The sequence below is a fragment of the Tachysurus fulvidraco genome, chromosome 1 (assembly GCF_022655615.1).
Source record: "Tachysurus fulvidraco isolate hzauxx_2018 chromosome 1, HZAU_PFXX_2.0, whole genome shotgun sequence".
Classification (NCBI taxonomy): Eukaryota; Metazoa; Chordata; class Actinopteri; order Siluriformes; family Bagridae; genus Tachysurus; species Tachysurus fulvidraco.
Window position 1 is genome coordinate 37,983,091 of NC_062518.1, and position 20,252 is coordinate 38,003,342.

General features: G+C 36.3%; 1 protein-coding gene and 1 long non-coding RNA gene across 4 annotated transcripts; both read right to left on the reverse strand.

The window, feature by feature from the left end:
- Nucleotides 1-1,885: 1,885 nt before the first annotated feature.
- Nucleotides 1,886-15,684, reverse strand: LOC113663173 (E3 ubiquitin-protein ligase TRIM21-like). 3 transcript variants are annotated; one of them, XM_047816036.1, is made up of 9 exons: nt 15,612-15,684; nt 14,959-15,044; nt 13,245-13,543; nt 5,263-5,520; nt 4,914-5,009; nt 4,555-4,788; nt 4,295-4,457; nt 4,119-4,154; nt 1,886-3,759 (listed from the first exon to the last, which is right to left on the reverse strand). In XM_047816036.1, exons 2-9 carry the CDS (start codon nt 15,020-15,022, stop codon nt 3,212-3,214), a joined length of 1,698 nt encoding a protein of 565 aa, XP_047671992.1. In that variant the 5' UTR covers nt 15,023-15,044; nt 15,612-15,684; the 3' UTR covers nt 1,886-3,211. The 3 variants fall into 3 exon arrangements, with proteins under 3 accessions (XP_047671992.1, XP_047671990.1, XP_047671987.1); XM_047816034.1 differs by lacking the exons at nt 4,555-4,788; nt 4,914-5,009; nt 5,263-5,520 and adding exons at nt 12,397-12,630; nt 12,740-12,835 and having other exon boundaries at nt 12,987-13,543; XM_047816031.1 differs by lacking the exons at nt 1,886-3,759; nt 4,119-4,154; nt 4,295-4,457; ... (1 more) ...; nt 4,914-5,009; nt 5,263-5,520 and adding exons at nt 10,574-11,361; nt 11,972-12,007; nt 12,138-12,300; nt 12,397-12,630; nt 12,740-12,835 and having other exon boundaries at nt 12,987-13,543.
- Nucleotides 5,527-9,486, reverse strand: LOC113663218. Its single transcript, XR_007143541.1, has 3 exons — nt 9,176-9,486; nt 8,409-8,494; nt 5,527-5,810 (listed from the first exon to the last, which is right to left on the reverse strand). It is a non-coding gene; the product is annotated as an uncharacterized LOC113663218 (long non-coding RNA).
- Nucleotides 15,685-20,252: the final 4,568 nt, after the last annotated feature.

Genomic DNA, 20,252 nt, shown 5'->3' on the forward strand with positions numbered 1-20,252 from the left:
CATTGGAATGGGCATAATGCCAGATCAATATGAATGCACATCCCTCAGTAAATAATAACCATCAGGGATCAAGTATTGCTCTCATGCATACTATAGAACACAGTGATACAGTATGGCAAGCCATTTTAGATTTTATACATTCACATGATCTGGATTTTTGATATCAAGAATTCAGTTTTCAATACTTAAAATGTAAATATTAAGAGTGTGATTTCTAGTAGTAACCATATTTTTGATATCAGGAATTATTACATTTTACACTAGTAAAAACGTAATTTCTGATATCTGCTACTGCATATTCCTTAAACTTTCTACAATCATCCCGGTCCCCAAAAAACCCTGCATCACTGGACTGAATCACTACAGACCTGTTGCTCTGACATCTGTTGTCATGAAGACTTTCAAACAGCTGGTATTGGCCCACCTAAAGACTGTCACAGAACGGATGCTGTATCCCCTACAGTTTGCCTACCATGCAAACAGATCAGTGGATGACGCAGTCAACATTGGACTGTACTACATTCTGCAACACCTGGACTGCCCAGGGACATACGCCCGGATTCTGTTTGTTGACTTCAGTTCGGCTTTTAATACTATAATTCCAGAAATTCTCCACTCCAAACTCCTAAGGCTCACTGTACCCCCTTCCATCTGTCAGTGGATCACCAGCTTCTTGGGAGACTGGGAGGTGTCACCTCCAGCATTCGGACAATCAGCACTGGCGCTCCACAGGGATGTGTCATCTCCCCACTGTTATTCTCCTTATACACTAATGACTGCAATTGACCAAACTGTTAAACTCCTGAATCTTGCATGATACTACGCTCATCGGTCTCATCCATGATTGGGAGGAGTCTACATACTGGCAGGAGGTGAAGCGGCTGGTGCTATGGTGCAGTCAGAACAGTCTGGAGCTGAACACCCTCAAAACTATGGAGATGATAGTGGACTTTAGGAAAGACCCCTCACCACTACTCCCCCTCACAATATCTAACAGCCCGGGCAGAGGATGTACTTTCTACGCCAATTAAGGAAGTATGGTCTGCCACAGGAGCTGTTGGTGTTCTACACTGCAGTCATAGAATCTGTCCTGTGCCATCACCATCTGGTTTGGTGCAGCAACTAAACAGGACAGAAACAGACTGCAACGCATAGTAAAAACAGCAGAAAAAATGATTGGCGCCCCCCCTGCCTACTCTCCAGGACTTGTACTCTGCTTACTAAAACTGCCAGACACAGAAACAGTTTCTTTCCCCAGGCAATCACCCTGATCAACAACTCACCATAATTAATTATATTCACTGCTTCTTATCATAAGAACTGCATTATCAGGACTGTCAGTCATCACATCATCTGTATATTACACACTACTGCTGCTGCATATTGTACAAAAGCATAATATTGCACAGTATTTTTATTTGCACTCCCACACTTTATGTACATAACTGATCGGTCATATTCTATATTCATATTTTATTCATTCTATATTCATATTTTATACTCCTTCTGTCTATATTGTATCCGATCGTCTGCATCGTCTTGTATAGTTTGTATAGTATTGTGTATGTCTGTACTTTTGAGAGTCACAAATTGCTGGAACCAAATTCCTTGTGTGTGTCAACACACTTGGCCAATAAATCTTATTCTGATTCTGATTTGGGAGATGACTTTAACAACACAACTTACATTTTTATCCCATTTTACACAACCGAGCAATTGATGATTAAGGGCCATGCTTAGGGGCCCAGCAGTGGCAGCCTAGTGGATCTGGGATTTAAACACATAACCTTACAATAAATACCTTAACCACTAAGCTACCACATCCTAACACATTGTATTAATTCTATACAATTCTGAAGTAAAAAACAGTGTGCACTAGAAAAGATCTTTTTTAATTTTTATTAACCTTTATTTTTACCAGGAAAGAAGCACACTGAGATTAAAAATTTCTTTTACAAGTGCGTCCTGGCCAAGACTAACAGATACAAGCACGTTTGAGTTTAACAAATATCCAACAATACATATATACACACACACACACACACACACACAAGCAAATCCATCAAATTTCAATATAAATAAAAATCTAATTAAAACACCTACAGCCCGATGTTTCTTTCTCCAAATCATGTAAAAGTTTTTTAAAAATGTCCAACGGATCCAGTGTCCTCAGATTTAATGCTCTTTGCAAACAATTCCAGGCAGAGGGAGCAGCCAATTTAAATGCCTTTTTCCCACATTCAGTACGTACCACTGGAACAGAAAGTAAAATATATATCTTGTGACCTGAGGCTATAGTTACAAGCATACTTTTTAAAGATATATGTACAAAGATATGATGGAAGTAAACCCAGGATAGATTTATATATAAAAACATGCCAGTGTTTTTGTCTTCGGATGGACAGCACAGACCAGCCAACCCGAGCATACAACACACAGTGAAGAGTAAGGGTTTTACGATTTGTTATAAACCTCAATGCACCATGATAAACAGTATCAATAGCATGTGAACACTGTGAAGATGCATGCATATATATAAAACATCACCGTAATCCAGTACAGGCATAAAAGTCGCTTCAACAAGCCTCTTTTTTGCCTCAAAGGTAAGACAGGATTTGATTCTAAAATAAATACCCAATTTCAGTTTCAATCTTTTCACCAGTTGCTCTACATGAGGGCCAAAGGAGAAAGCATCATCAATTAAAATCCCCAGATACCTATACTGAGACACAAACTCAATTTCTGAACCTTGAGACGTAGTAATAGGCAGAAGATTATTCTTTGAGATTGGTTTGGATTTAGAAAACAACATGAATTTTGTTTTATCAACATTTAAAACTAATTTTAATTCAAACAAATTACACTGAACAATATCAAATGCAAACTGTAACTGCTAAAGAGCCTGATTGGGTGTGGATGCAGAACTATAAATAACTGTGTCATCTGCATAATAATGAAACTTTTCATTTTAATTTGTAATAAATACATTCCACAACCATAATGCCATATAATCATAAAAGCGTAGGATTACGATTAAAACCAGGTATAATTATATCTATCTATAGATTACATAGTCTGTATAGCACTTTAAAAGGCAATATGTATCTATAATATGTTTATATATGTTTATATAAAGACTACATATATTTCTTTGAGAATATTTTAATTCTCACCAGTTTATCGATCATTAAATAATTTGTAAGGTGAAAATTCACTCTGACTTGAATACAGGAGAGATGATCAGTGGTGCTGAATTTTTACCTCCATTATTTAAACAAGGACTTAAGAAAGGATAGAGTTTCTCAGTGAAAGACTGACCAGTGAAAGAGTAGATATGAGATCTGGACTTCACATCATAAAAGGAGACCAGACCCTCCTCATAATCCACAAACACCCCCACAACCTCCACCTTCTCTCTCAGTGTGAGGGGAACAGAGGGACCAGCATATGCCCTGTATTCATTCTTGTTCGACAGACCCACAGTCCAGAATCCAAACTGAGGCCTCAGTGTAATCTCTTCCTTCCTGTTAATTGATTCTGTGGACACTCCTATATACCACTCAGTTTTCCCTCTGACCTGCACCTCATAATAAAATTTTGCAGATAAGAAACTCTGCTTTCCCAGAACACACGGTCTTCCTTTAAACCTCTGTGGTGTATCAGGGAGATTATGTCGTTCGTCTCCATCTCTCACTTGTTTTCCATCAGCAGACAGGATGAGATATGAATTTGCTGTATCGGGATCCAGAGTCACATCCACTGAGAGAAACACACAGTGTGTGATATGAGCATTTAGGTAAAATAAATAAATAAATAAATAGATAAATAAATAATCCAGTGGATCATGTTCATTAGAATTCATAAAAGGATTTGCAGAAGAATGAAACGTTTTAAAATATTTTAGATTTTATGGTAGTGACACATTTGTGTTTGTGATTTTTATTACTCAGGAAATAAATAGAAAGAGTCACAAAATATGAGAGAAACATTTGAGGACAAACTTGACCCTATTGGGGAAAATAGTACAGTAATAGTCCCTATAAGGTAAACTGTGTAATTTATGCGTAAAAATCACAGACCTGAATTTCTACATGTTTTCTACAGAAAGCTTACTGTACCTGCATACTGCTGAATCCTCTTCAGTTCTTTGGAAACTAATTACAACAAAACATCACTGTCATTAGTTTTCAGATCAGTTATTGGTATTTTCTATTTTGATTAATCAAATATTATATAAAACAGTCCATTATTAGAGACTTATTTATCAAATCTAAAGTACAAAATAAATTCTCACCTGTTTCCTTTAACTTGTCATCGAGTGTTTTATTGAGTTTCTCATTCAGAGTCTGCTGAAGCTGAGACAGAGCTGTCCTCACAGTGTCCTCACTCACATCAGTGTTAATACTGATCTCAGTCCAGTTCTTGGTGTGTGGAGGGCTGCATATGGAGGAGTAAATCTACAGTAGTGCAGGAGAGAGGAGAAATGTTGTCAGCATGGTGAGTGTTGTTCTGTGATGTTCTGCATTGTCAGTGAGCAGAGAGAGGAACACTGACCTGTAGGAGGTGGAGATGCTCCTCAGTGTGTGAGAGCTGCTCCAGTTCAGTGTCTCTCCTCTTTAGCACAAGGATTTCTTGCTTCAGCTCTTTAATGAGTCCTTCAGCCTGCGTCTCTGCTGCTTTCTGCTTCTCCTCCATCACCTCCAGCAGCTCAGCCTGACTTCTCTCAATGGAGCGAATCAGAGCAGTGAAGATTTCAACACTGTCTGCTTTCTCTTTCTCTGTGCTTCTCTAAAGGAGGAACACATTCTCACTTCCATCAGCTAACACTGAATAGTGAACTATGTTCATTTCTACATAATAAAAAAAAAATACTGAATATATCAGATATAAACTCATGTCATGTTTGTACACACTTTGCTTTGCTCTACTGAGTGATTGATCTGTTTTATCGTCTTCTGTCGGTCCTGAATCATCTGCTGCTCATCTGATTGTGTTTTCACCAGCTGAGTCTGAGGACAGAGAGAAAGACAAATAATTGACAAAATCATTATTAAATTTGCCCTTCTGTTTAAAAAGTGACATCATAATTTTCCATTTAGGTTGTGTAACAATTCAGTAATAAATGATTATTAAACAAAATATTTCTTTAGAATTGGTCTTGAAATCTCAACTTAAAACTTTACAATCTAATCTACTACTAAATAGATTAAGTAATATTTTCTGTAAGATTATCCAAAGTTGATGTAAATCAGTGTTTCTCACCTTCCTCTCTCTGCTCTCCTCCTCTATAGGAACAGTGTTGTGATTCTTGTGGTCTCCTTCAGTACAGAACTGACACACACACGTCTGATCATCTCTACAGAACAGCTCCAGAGCTCTCTCATGTTTCTGGCATATGTAGTCCTCCAGGTTCTCCACAGGGTTGATTAGCTTGTGTTTCTTGAGTTTGGAAACATGATTATGAGGCTCTAGATGAGTTTTACACAAACTCAGTCCACAATCCAGACAGGATTTCAGGGCCTTCTCTCCACTGCAGGCATCACAAAGAACCTCAGGTTTGTCAACAGCACTTTTCTTCTTGAAGTGATCTGCAACCTCTCTCAGTGTTGTATTAATCTTCAGTTCAGGTCTCTTGGTGAATACCTCTTTACATAACGGACAGAGATAGTGTTGACTCTTCTCCCAGTACTCTGTAAGGCAGCTCTTACAGAGGTTGTGTCCACATGGAGTGGTGACTGGATAAGCAAAAACATCCAGACAGATCGAACATAACAGCTGATCTTCAGACAGGAGACTGCTGGAGTCACAAACTAGATTTGATAGAAAGATGATACAGATATAAAATAAGTTTATAAATAGTGAAGAAATATTGTAGTTTTTTTCAGGCATGTCTCTATGCAATAACCAGCATTTGTAGATTAGGTCTGAAAATAGCAGAATTTTTTGTCCTGAGCAGAAACAGGATAGCAGACCCAAAATCAGGTGAGCAAGGTAAAAAACAACAACAAAAAAATATGTTACAATCCTTCATGCTCCCTGAGATAAAAAAAAAAAACTCAGGACTCCTAGTATTTCCCAGAATATCTAAGTCTACTAAAGGCGGTAGAGCGTTTTCGTATTTAGCTCCCAAACTTTGGAATAGTCTTCCTGATCGTGTTCGGGGCTCAGACAAATTTTCCCAGTTTAAATGTAGATTAAAAACTTATTTCTTTAGTCAGACATACACATAATACATCCGATAATATTGTGCGCTATTACATCAGACTTGCAAATATTATGAACAGCAGCTACGTTAATCCCTCTCCACTGCTTCTCTCTTTCTACCCATCCCGAGGCATCCAAAAATTGTACCAGCTCCGATTGTCTTCCGTGCGATGTAGACTGAGATGAGGCCGACTCTGTGAGAATCCTGAGGCATCTAGAGATGTACCAGCTCCAGTTAGACTCCGTGATTCTAAAGAGTAGATGTGCACTCCATCTTTACAGCAATAGCAGCTCTTGGTTCCTGACATATAGCGGAACTCTGACACCGATAACTTGCACAAAAAGTCTCAAAGCCATCTACAATAAAGGGCCTGGAAGGATACAGTATGGATGCATGAGCAGGAAACAAGTAAAAGTGTTCTTGACAGCCCAGAACATAACGCACTACTCACTACTCACCACAGAGGTGGAAGCAAGCAGGAAGTTGGGCTGTTGAATACAGCGATGGAAGCAGAGTGGCCACCAGCAGGTAAGCTGTTTTTCAGGGGCTGCTCATAATGCAGGGTGCCAACTCAAAGGAGAAGGGGTGTCTGGACTGTGCAGAATCCTTATCAAGCAAACTGTTGCCCTGGCGTTCATCAGAGTATCACCACTGGCAGTAAAAGCACATTACAGGACAGGCAATCGGATTGACATTACTCGGCAAAATACCAAGAGTATTGCATCAAAAATGCTCTGCATTTTAAATTGTCACATAAAAGCAGTTCGTGAACCAAGAGGACTTGGTGCAAATCAGACTCACCTGCTGCAACCATGAGGTGGCAAAGTATTATGTTACTAACAGAAAAAGATCATACACTAGATTTAATAATATCACAAGGATCAGATGTCACTGATATCGATGTCATACCTCAAAGTGATATCACAGACCATTACCTCATAATGTACACACTACCTTTAGAACTGACTAACTGTGTCTCACCATGTTATCGACTCGGTAGAACTATTATTCCGACCACTAAAGACAGATTCACAAATAACCTGCTTGATCTTTACTTCTTACTGTACCATTAAACACAAACGAGCTAGATGTAATAACCAACAGCATAGGCCCTTTTTTCACTAGCACATTAGACACTGTTGCCCCGTCCAATTAAAGAAAGTTAGAGACAAAAAAACACCTGCATTGTGGTATAATAGTCATACTCACACTCTCAAGAGAGAAACCCGTAACCTCGAGCAAAAGTGGAGAAAAACTAAATTAGAGGTTTTTAAAATTGTGTATAAGGACAATATGTCCAGCTATAGACATGCTCTAAAAGCTGCTAATACTGCACACTTGAGCAAACTCTGTGTGTGTGTGTGTGTGTGTGTGTGTGTGTGTGTGTGTGTGTGTGTGTGTGTGTGTGTGTGTGTGTGTGTGTGTGTGTGAGTGTGAGTGTGAGAGAGAGAGAGATTATGACTGGTGTCGTTTATTGTAAGTGTTTGTTGCCTTTTTGGACTCCTTTATCATTTGTAAAGTTGGCTCCCATTTAAAACAGTTCGACTCAAATGGTAGGTTCATATCTGGAAAATTGTCCGTAGTGTGTGAGTGAATGAGAGTGTGTGTGCCCTGCGATGGGTTGGCACTCCGTCCAGGGTGTATCCTGCCTTGATGCCCGATGACGCCTGAGATAGGCACAGGCTCCCCGTGACCCGAGTAGTTCGGATAAGCGGTAGAAAATGAGTGAGTGAGAGTGATTGTTGCGTTAAATCTTACCCAAATAGTGCTATTTTCTGATTGGCTATTGTGTAGCCTATTTTATTGATTGGCTGATAAGTGTCAGGCTGGACCAAGAACTCCAGGGGAGACGCGTTTGATTCCTGCCCGGTTCCATAGAGACAGCGGTGGGGACAGATACATTTTGGGCGCTGCGGCATATTAAATATATGATAAATAGTCAAATAATTTTTCTTGCTTGAGAAATACGATGTGTGGCAGGACAGCGTGACAAAAGACAGATGACAAAAGTGCTGGACACTTGACAGCCCTTTATTATTTATACAGTATATGAAAATAGTGGCATAAAGTAAACAAAAAGACAATTAACCCATTCATTGAGATCATTTTAGGACGGTTATATGTGTTACTAAATCTTTTTAAAGTCTAAGTCTTTTTTCTTTTATTATCATTTTTTAAATATGAATTAAGCTGTATAACTTACATGTATGTGTTTCACTCATGATCTTCCTTTTTCTGCCTTTTGTTGGTTGTGAAGATTCAGCCATTTGCTTCCTCTTGTGTTTAAACCTTTTCATTAAGAAATTACATTATTCAGTTCACACAGTTTGAGGTGTTACTGATTAGTCAGAACCTCAGTTACCCCTGTCTGCAATGTTAGACCTAAGCAATGAGACTGAAATCATTTAGTACGTGATTTAAAACACATAGAAACATTCATCTTAATGAGACTGTAATAAACACAGAATTGCTCTGATATTTCTCACGGCTCTCTTCTTACTAACTGTATCATTCACAGATTTTCTGCTTCCTGTTGTATAAGTGTTTATGTTTCACCAGTGCTCAACTCTGTATTACTAAACACACCACAAAATTACACCTTTATCCAATTCATTTAGATTAGCTCACGTCTAGGCAAATAAAGTTATTAAGCATAAAGGACGATTGTATTTTAACTTGTAATAAAGTGATCATGCTGATATAAGATCAATATTCTACTTTTATTTGGTTAATAAAAACACAGCAGCCTCTGATCCCAATTTAAGCTTTGCAGTCTCGATTGATCAATTAACTTTCAATAGTTTGTTTGTTTGTTTGTTTGTTTGTAATGTTTTATAATCAGCTTGTATTTCAGCATCAGTATTTCAGCAGTGTGTTTGAGACCATTTCTTTTTCCGACATTGTTAACTTGTGACGTGCATCCTGATAAATCACACGCTGACAAAACAAAACAGACACAGAAGTACATACCTTTATTTTATTCGTCTGTGTTCAGGGGGTGAGGATTGTCTACATATATACACTCCTTTCAGAGTCAGTGAATATCCTGCAGATAATTTCTGGAATTAATGTGAAAATAAGAGTTTGTTCTCGATGAGCTCTAACTGCTGTTCACTTGCACTTCAGTCACTTCCTTGTGTCGTGGACCCTGCTATTTCATCTTTTTACCAGCTGATGGCAGCATTACTACAATAATGTGCTGTAATACCAGTCATGTATCTGTGATGTTTTAGGTTTATTTTGTGTTAATTGATAAAATCAAGGCGAAGTATTCTCTTCAATATTATGGGTATGTTTAAAACTATTGTATTGTTCCATATGATGGGTTTATAAATTTAGTTTTTACTTCAGACAGGTCATATGACTTTAAAGACTTTTTATAAATAAAGGTATTAAAGAATAATTGTGAACTACGTTTCTTGGAAAATAATCTGTTTTTATACATTAATTTCAAAAGTGTTACCATTTGAAAACTAAAATAATGAAAATCCATGCTGAGTCTATTGAGTGCTACTTAAATCTATGTCATGATTAGGGGAAAAGTTGTACACCCTCCATCAATAAAAATGTCATTTTCTATATCAGGGTCTAAATAGCAATTGTGTCATTCTCACCAAAATCTTTAAACAAACAACTAACCTCAGGTAACACCAAAAACACAATAGACAATAAAAACACCAAAACATACTAGTGTCACATTGGTTTTGGCTTTTGTTTCATGTTCTGGGGCCTGTTTCAGAAAGGAGGTCAAGTTAAAAAAGGTTTTACTGATTAGTCTGTTTAACTCAGTCTGTCTGAAGTGTTAAACCTAAGCAATGGCACTGAAATGATGTAGTTGTGATTTAAAGCACATGTAAACTTTTACACGTACACAGCTTTGAGTTCCCTCCTTTCTTAGTTTACATATGTAAACAAGTTACCTAAGAAGGGAATGAGACACTGCATCCCTTGCCACACATTGGGTATGCCCAGCATTTCCTTCAGACAGTTAAAATCTGTGGATTATGTCACATAGATGCCATTTTATGGTCTTGCTGATGTGCATTGTTACATCACCTAAACTTGTTTTTAGCTATTAACATTGGTGTGCGTTCCCACATGCTTCAAACAAAGCACTTTCCTATAGTGTCAAGTTATGACGCAGCATCTCATTCCCTTTTTCAGAGAAAAGGGTTACATACTTATGAGACCTTCTCTCTGTGGTCTAGTGTGAAAAAATGAAAATGAAACTTGCTTAATGAAACTGTGAAGCAGATACATCAGTATCTTTATGGTAGAATATAAATGTAATGTAGATATAAAGTACTACAGGAAACCACTTTTCTAGGTTCTTCCACAGTCCACAGTCTGGAAACTGAACATAAAGCATTCTATATATGAATAATTTTATTAATATTTGATTTGTAATGTCAAAGTTCCACAATCAAAATGTTTTTAAAAAAGAATGCAGGATTACAAAGTATTTGTTTATGTTTTAGAGAAAAACAGGTATAAAAATAATCTGTACAGCACTTACGGGATGTTTTACTTAAGGTAAAACATTTTTCTAAAAATAACAGAATTTTTTTTTTTTATTCTCACCATTTAAATTATTTGTTTGGTGAAAATTCATTCAGCCTTAAATACAGGAGAGATGATCAGTGGTGACAAATTTTTACCTCCTTCATTTAAACCAGGACTGAAGTATGGATAAAGTTTCTCAGTGAAAGACTGACCAGTGAAAGAGTATATATGAGATCTGGACTTCACATCATAAAAGGAGACCAGACCCTCCTCATAATCCACAAACACCCCCACAACCTCCATCTTCTCTCTCAGTGTGAGGGGGACAGAGGTATCAGCACAAGCCTGATACTGATTCTCATTCCTCAGGATCACAGTCCAGAATCCATCCTGAGGAGTCAGTTTAACCTCCTCTTTCCTGTTAATGTTCTCTCTCACGACTCCTAATGTCCAGTCAGTTTTTCCTTTGACCTGCACCTCATAATGAATTCTCCCTGAGGAGAAACTCTGCTTTCCAAGAACAGTTACATATCTGGTAAACCTCTGTGGTGTATCAGGGAGATTCTGTTGTTTGTCTCCACATGTCACTTGTTTTCCATCAGCAGACACTATGAGATATGGATGAGCTGTATCAGGATCCAGAGTCACATCCACTGAGAGAAACACAGAGTGTGTGATATGAGTAAACAGGTAAAAAATATTAAATCATCATCCAGTGGATCAGATTCATTAGAATTTATAAGAGAATTTGTAGAAGATTAAATAAACATAAACTTGCACAATTAATGGTAGGAGTCTGTCAAATATAAGAAATATAAGATGTTTTCCTTCTGAAACTTTAGTGTTGGTGTGTTAGTAATTTTTGTTTTTCAGGAAATACATAGAATGTGGAATGAGAAAATGAGATTAAAACATTTGAGGGAAAACTTGATCCCTACAAAATAAATTCAGCAAGTGTAAAATATTATGCATATAAAGTTACAAAAGTTACTTGATTCCAAACATACATGTTTTTTGCATTATTTAATTATTAAAATGAATCTTTGTAAAAAATTAAAGTTTTTTTTAGTGCATGTTTAGAAGTAAGGAGCTAAGCAGAAAGACAATGTAATGAATCTAATTAATCTAAAAATCTAATGAAAGTCACTTTAAGACTCCATTTTATCTGGAGAGATCTACAGATGAAAATAAGTGTGATGATGCAGTGGTGTAATGCTGATATGTACATTTTAATATGAGAGGAAATCAGAAAGCTCACTGTACCTGCATACTGCTGAATCCTCTTCAGTTCTGTGGAAACTAATTACAACAAAACATCACTGTCAGTAGATTTCAGATCATTTTTAGGCATTTTTGTTATAGATTAATCAATAAGTATTAAAAAAAGTCCATTAGAGACTCAAATTTAAATTAGAAAATAATTTCTCACCTGTTTCCTTTAACTTGTCATGAAGTGTTTTAGTGAGTTTTGCATTCAGAGTCTGCTGAAGCTGAGACAGAGCTGTCCTCACAGTGTCCTCACTCACATCAGTGTTAATACTGATCTCAGTCAAGTTCTTGGTGTGTGGAAGGCTGCACATGGAGGAGTAAACCTACAGTAGAACAGGAGAGAGGAGAAATCCCTCAGCATGGTGAGTCTTGTTCTGTGATGTTCTGCATTGTCAGTGAGCAGAGAGAGGAACACTGACCTGTAGGAGGTGGAGATGCTCCTCGGTGTGTGAGAGCTGCTCCAGCTCAGTGTCTCTCCTCTTTAGCACACTGATTTCCTGCTCCAGCTCTTTAATGAGTCCTTCAGCCTGCATCTCTGCTGCTTTCTGCTTCTCCTCCATCACCTCCACCAGATCAGCCTGACTTCTCTCAATGGAGCGAATCAGAGCAGTGAAGATTTCAACACTGTCTGCTTTCTCTTTCTCTGTGCGTCTCTAAAGGAGGAACACATTTTCACTTCCACCACATAACACAGAATAGTGAACTAATGTTTAATGCAATTTGTTCATTGCCTAATATAACTCATGTCAAGTGTGTACACACTTTTCTGAGCTTCACTGAGTGGTGGATCTCTTTTATCTTCTTCAGTCGGTCCTGAATCATCTGCTGCACATCTGTCTGTGTTTTCACCAGCTGAGTCTGAGGACAGAATAGAAGAAGAATAGTTCTGTTAAACTAATGAAAATCTTTTAGTATTGCGTAAAGGTTTTTAGAAAACTGAATGTCCATATCTGATGTTAATGAGCTAATGAGAATAGCATTAAAGTTGGTGTAAATCAGTGTTTCTCACCTTCCTCTCTCTGCTCTCCTCCTCTATAGGAACAGTGTTGTGATTCTTGTGGTCTCCTTCAGTACAGAACTGACACACACACGTCTGATCATCTCTACAGAACAGCTCTAGAGCTCTCTCATGTTTCTGGCATATGTAGTCCTCCAGGTTCTCCACAGGGTTTACTAGCTTGTGTTTTTTAAGTTTTGGAACATGACTATGAGGCTCTAGATGTGTTTTACAGAAACTCAGTCCACAATCCAGACAGGATTTCAGGGCCTTCAGCTTCTCTCCACTGCAGGCATCACAAAGAACCTCCGATTTTTCAGAACCTCTTTTCTTCTTGAAGTGATCTGCAACCTCTCTCAGTGTTATATTAATCTTCAGTTTAGGTCTCTTGGTGAATTTCTGATTACACAATGGACAGAGACAGTGTTGACTCTTGTCCCAGCACTGTGTAAGGCAGCTGTTACAGAAGTTGTGTCCACATGGAGTGGTGACTGGATCAGTGAACACATCCAGACAGATTGAACACAGCAGCTGATCTTCAGACAGGAGACTGCTGGAGCCATGAGAAACTGATAGAAATATGTACATATTGTTAATAAATATTGTAGAAATACTGTAATTTGTTTCAGTCTTATCTACAAATTAAGTAAATTTAATCTTTAGGTGCTGCGGTGGGTTGGCACTCCGTCCAGGGTGTATCCTGCCTCGATGCCCGATGACGCCTGAGATAGGCACAGGCTCCCCGTGACCCGAGACGTTCGGATAAGCGGTAGAAAATGAGTGAATGAATAATCTTTAGGTGTAAAAATGACACACAAATGTATTGGTTTTCCTGCACTGATACAACAAAGGCTTGTTATTCTAAACTCTAACTAAAGTTTAAAAACACTTTGAGGTGTCAGCCAATGTTTGTTGAAAAACATTATTGTGTAATTCATTCATGATAAACACACACATACATTCATGATGGCATGATGACGCAAAGTCATTATAACAGCTGATTAGTTTTATATCACAATATGTTTACATTACAACTGTACATGCTTGAATGGTTTATTAAGCTGCAATTCTCTAAAAATAATAAATTTTTTATTAACACTATTTCAGTCATACAGTGGTGTGAAAAAGCGTTTGCCAAATCCTGATTTTTTTTTTTTATCTTTGCGTGTTTTTTCACACTGTTTCAGATCATCAAAGAAATTTAGTCAAAGATAACACAAGTAAACACAACATGCACTTTTTAAATGATGTTTTTATTATTAAGGAAAACAAAATCCAAACCCACATGGCCCTGTGTGAAAAAGTATTTGCCCCCTGTTAAAACATAACTTAACTGTGGTTTATCACACCTGAGTTCAATTTCTCTAGCCACACTCTTTATTATTATTTTGACCATTTCCGACTTCTGAAGTTTCCACAGAAAGTTACCACATAAGCACAGAATAAAACCAAGCTAGTGACACTGGGTCTTGCCACATTTTTTTAATTGTTATTCATTCATTCATTTTCTCCCGCTTATCTGAACTACCTCGGGTCACGGGGAGCCTGTGCCTATCTCAGGCGTCATCGGGCATCAAGGCAGGATACACCCTGGACGGAGTGCCAACCCATCACAGGGCACACACACATTCTCATTCACTCACGCAATCACACACTACGGACAATTTTCCAGAGATGCCAATCAACCTACCATGCATGTCTTTGGACCGGGGGAGGAAACCAGAGTACCCAGAGAAAACCCCCGAGGCACGGGGAGAACATGCAAACTCCACACACACAAGGCGGAGGCAGGAATCAAACCCCCAACCCTGGAGGTGTGAGGCGAACGAGCTAACCACTAAGCCACCGTGCCCCCCTACGTACTGTATATAATGAAGTATAATTAATTTTTACTTAATTTTTAATGTTTATAAAAACAGTATTGTAATAGTGTTACTAAATAGCAATAAATCAAAACAAATTATGCATAAATAGTAAAACTTACATGCATGTGTTTCATCCATGATCTTTCTTTTTCTGCATTTTGTTTGTGATGAAGATTCAGCCATTTGCTTCCTTCTGTGTTTTAACCTTTACAGTAAGAAATCACATCATTCAGTCCACACATGTAACAGTATGAGGTTTTACTGATTAATCTGTGTTAAACTTAAAGAATGACACTGAATTTTTTTTAGTCTTTGATTTAAAACATATATAAACATTCTTATCTTCACGAGATAATAAAAGCAGAATTCCCACAGCTTTCAGCTTAGTAACTGTATTGTTATTCACTTCCTGTTATGTTTGTATAAATGTTTATGTTTCACCAGTGTTCAACTCTGTATTCCTAACCACACAATTCCACCCTTATCCAGTTCTTTTAGATTAGCTCACGTCTAGGCAAATTTATTCTTTAAGCATAAAGGATAATTGTATTTTAAGTTGTTAAGTGTTTGTGCTGTCTAGTGATACCTTTTTTTTCAGTGAAACAAACACTTATACATTTTATAATCAGCTTGTATATCAGCATCAGGATTTTAGCAAATAGTTAGACGCACTGTTTTTGTCGGACATTTTTTAACGTGATGTTTATCCAGATAAATCACACACGTACTGTAGAAAACATATGAACTACAAAATGGTCACTGAAGTACATACCTTTTATTTAATTCGTCTTTTTTTTTTCTGGGAATTAAAGTGTCTGCATTGATATTCCGATGAGATCTAACTTTCACTTTAGTCACTTCCTTGTTTACTTCATAGTGTTTGATAAAGGCACAGTCCCACAGACTATCCCAGTGCATTTTGTCCGCATCTCCCTGGCTTTACCTCTGCTTATGTGTATTATACAATCAACCAAACTGTACGTTAAAGAACAATGTTTTGTTTTGTTTTGTTTTAATTCTTGTAAATAATCTTTATTATGGTAAAATCGGATTTTTGTGTAACCATGTAATTTAGTATAATAACCAGCAGATGGCAGTTTTCGGTTCAAATGGAGCAAACATTTTTACGTTTATCCTAACAGATGCTGGAATTGTTTACTATTGGCAACACTTTTTTCCTCTTATTTTTGTGATAGTTTTGCTTTAGTTGTATCTATACAGACATCAGCAGCAGTTTTTCCCCCAATAATTTATATTGATCATTTTAATATGAGGGTGAACAGTGCAAATGATCTTTGTTAATATTTGAATTGTAATGACAAAAAAATTAAAAAAAGGACTGTTTTATATCCTTAGTGCTATACAAACCCCCTGGAAAACTGCTTTATTCTAAAATACTTTAAAAAGTACTTTAAAAACTATTGCATTATCCCATATGATTTGGATTTATAATTAGTTTATTTTAAATTAAAATTTATTTTAATAATTTTTAAATCATTGTGAACTATGTTTCTTGTAAAATAATTATTTATACATAAGTATTTATACATAAATTCCAAAAACATGACCTTATAAAAAAAAAAATAAACAATTAACAACAATTAACTAGAGTCCTTATAACCTATGAACTGTTATAGGAAAAAAAATAATTAATTAATTAATTAAGTAAGTAAGTAAGTAAATAGATAAATAAATAAATAAATAAATAAATAAATAAATAAATAAGTCTATAATTTAAAAGTATTTTTCCCAAAACATAAATCACCATTCAGAATTGGGTAGGACAAAATATGTCTTTATATGCTTACCCTTTTCTGTAGCCCAGGTCCTGTGGCTAAAAAAAGTCATATCCAAAAGTTTGTTCTGAAGTATTTGGAAAAAAAAATATCTTGAAACAGCAGGCTATCATGTTCTTAAATTAGAAAAAAAAAACCTTAGTGTTATTCTGGATAGAGGTGGATCTCAAATGTATAGAATAAAACAACAATATTTGTTCACATCAATATGATTATTATATGATAGTGCTCTTACAAAAAATCCTCTTTTAGCATATGAAAAGAAAAACGTACACTGGGTAACTGCAACAATTTAATGATTACCAATCACATCTGTTATGTGTGAGATTTCACTTTAAATGTGTGTAGGGGCTGGGTAAATATTGCTGAATTAAGGACATAATTATTGTACTTTGAATGTTTCTCTTTGATAATGCAGTAGTACAGGGGGAACCACATTTCTCAGGTTAAAATAATATTTTACTCTATAAAATAATAACACATAGTACCTACTTATTGTATCTGGACTCTGACAACAAAACATTCTGTACTTTAAAGCAAATTATTAATTATTAATATAATTATAATTAATTAATATATTAATTCATATTATTATTAGAAATGATTTTACAAGCAACCTAAAATTTACTTTACTCCAATGAATAAAAAATACAACACACATTGAGCAGAAACAAGATATTCAGCATCGAAACAAGAAAAAAAATTCATAATATCGACCCATGCACAGTGATAGAGAAACAACGCAACTGAATCACTGGAACATCTGCTCTGACTTTTTTATGATACAGCCAATGACTGGACAATACACTTGTGTGTCCTAATTGTAATCATATTGTATTTTTGCTATTAGGTTAACCTATAAACCCTGTCATGGTAAACATTCATTTGCTTAATACATTTTTGGTGAACATTAAAACAGAATGTGCAACATATTTGTGAAGCAGGCAGTATGGGTCCTTAAGGTTTAGTCAATAATCAAGTTTGCTTTTCTTATGTCTCACTAAGCTCAACAGTTTAAACTTACGGTGACTTACTGTCACACTCAGCATTTACCGGTTTAATGATCTTTTATTTTCCATTTCAGTGTGGCAAAAGTACAAAATAAAACCACAAAATTATGTTAGAAACAATGTAAAAAAAAATAAATTGAGAAAACATAAAAACAAGGTAACTTGATGCAGTAAGACTCTTGAGTTGCCTCAACATTTGTGTTTGTTCATGCAATAATTGTCTTATTTTATTAATAAATATATTTTTGTCACAGCAACTGAACCAGCAATTATTATTGGTCTATTCAGATGAATAAGACAGCCATACGTATTTCATTACTTTTGTGCTAATGTCTGACGTTTACCATGGACTCTAACATTAGAAAAAAAAAATGCCTTGGTTATCTTGTTTCAAAAAGCCTGCAGGAAGACTCAGCTCGATTTGCTTTTGTTGCTTATAATAAATTGGAATGTTGATAACATAAGCAGTCTTTAATAATGCTCTCAATTACATGTAGATGCATATTTTATGCATTAGTGAGTGTGGTGGTGCCTATGGGGTGTCGCTCTAGGATGGGTGCATATGAGGCTGGGAGGGGGAAAAAAATCACAGTATACTCACTACAAAAAACTAGACTACACCACTGTTTCTACGTCACTCTGAGCAGCTTTTCCAATTGACCTGATTTCTCCGCTTATTTCTTTTAAGTGGCTAGAACTGACAGGGGAGGGAGCAGTTCATTTTCACATTCCCGACACAACACAAACACATATGGACCTAACACATATCAAAAAATACAAGTAAAACGGTTTTGTGTGGAAGGGCACCTTTAAAGCCACTAAAGAACAGAAAGCAGCATCATAAATATAAACTTAAAAAAACACCCTTCTGGTCCAATGTACCGCACTATAACTAGTAGGCAAATATACAAATTACTGTATAACAGCTGTATCCAAAAATGCAATTAAAATGTAAACAATTTAATCTTGAATTTAGACAACACTGGAATATTTTGCTTCAAATGCTTTTGACCAAAGCATAGACAAACAGGTTGAAATCCAGACACCAGCTCAATGAACATTAAAACAAAACAAAACTGTAGATCATTGGTTTTGACAAAATCCAAACATTATTTTAAATGTTTAATTTTTAATTGCATTTTTGCCATTTTTTTAGTTTATATTTATGATGTTCAATTCAAAACAGTTAAACAACTGAAAACATTTGTCTCACCAACAACCCTTTCTTTACGAAAGGACATGCTAATTGCATTCACAGTTCAGATTGTCAGGTTTTTGTTTGTGACACAAAGATATGCCACAACATTGTTCCAGGTTTACTTATAACAGTTTGTGTTTAATGGAAAGTAAACATTTAGTGCATCCAGACCTGAGCTCCATGAACACATTCTGAATAATAAGTGTATAGTACAATGTTCTGGATCATTGAGTTTTATCTTCCAAAACATACAGAATCTCAATAGAAACCCTTTCTGTCCCATCTTCAGTTTCCTGTGACACAACACAATAAGAATATACTTGAGAATAGAAATATAGCAAGTGACTTTTTTAAAGATGTACAGTACAGACCAAAAGTTTGGACACACCTTCCTCATTCAAAGAGTTTTCTTTATTTTCATGACTATGAAAATTGTAAATTCACACAGAAGGCATCAAAACTATGAATTAACACATGTGGAATTATATACGTACATAACAAAAAAGTGTGAAACAAATGAAAATATGTCATATTCTAGGTTCTTCAAAGTAGCTACCTTTTGCTTTGATTACTGCTTTGCACACTCTTTGGCATTCTCTTGATGAGCTTCAAGAGGTAGTCACCTGAAATGGTCTTCCAACAGTCTTGAAGGAGTTCCCAGAGATGCTTAGCACTTGTTGGCCCTTTTGCCTTCATTCTGCGGTCCAGCTCACCTCAAACCATCTCGATTGGGTTCAGGTCCGGTGACTGTGGAGGCCAGGTCATCTGGCGCAGCACCCCATCACTCTCCTTCATGGTCAAATAGCCCTTACACAGCCTAGAGGTGTGTTTTGGGTCATTGTCCTGTTGAAAAGGTGGTGTGTCCAAACTTTTGGTCTGTACTGTATATATAAAATGTTAGAGACTTTTGATGAATATGTAGTTTTACAATTCCTTGAATATGTGACTCGAAAAGTCATTATATGCTTGACAATTCTATTTTTCACCAAGCATAAGAAAATGCAAGTTTTACAGCATAGCTAGCTGGCTTTTCAAAGCAAAAATAAAATTATATGTATATTTCTGTTTTGGTAATCCTGTTTCTTGCTCAAGTCAGTGTAATGTAATCAGGCTGTGCTTCTGTCTTGAATATTGAACCGAAGAGAACCTTAAACTTTGTAAGATCTGGAGAGATTATGTATGGAGGAATTCCTCATTCAATTCTCATTCTTAGGAAAGGTTATACTGCAAAAAGTAGTTAGCACTAAGTATTGAACGCAAATGTATTTTTTATATATGTAAAACTGTGTTGTGTTTGCAGTGGTGTGATATCCAAGAGAGACAGGGAATGTTTTATTTCACACATGTAACAGTATAAGGTGCTACTGATTAGTCCTACAATGTTAAACCTAAGCAATGGCACTCACCTA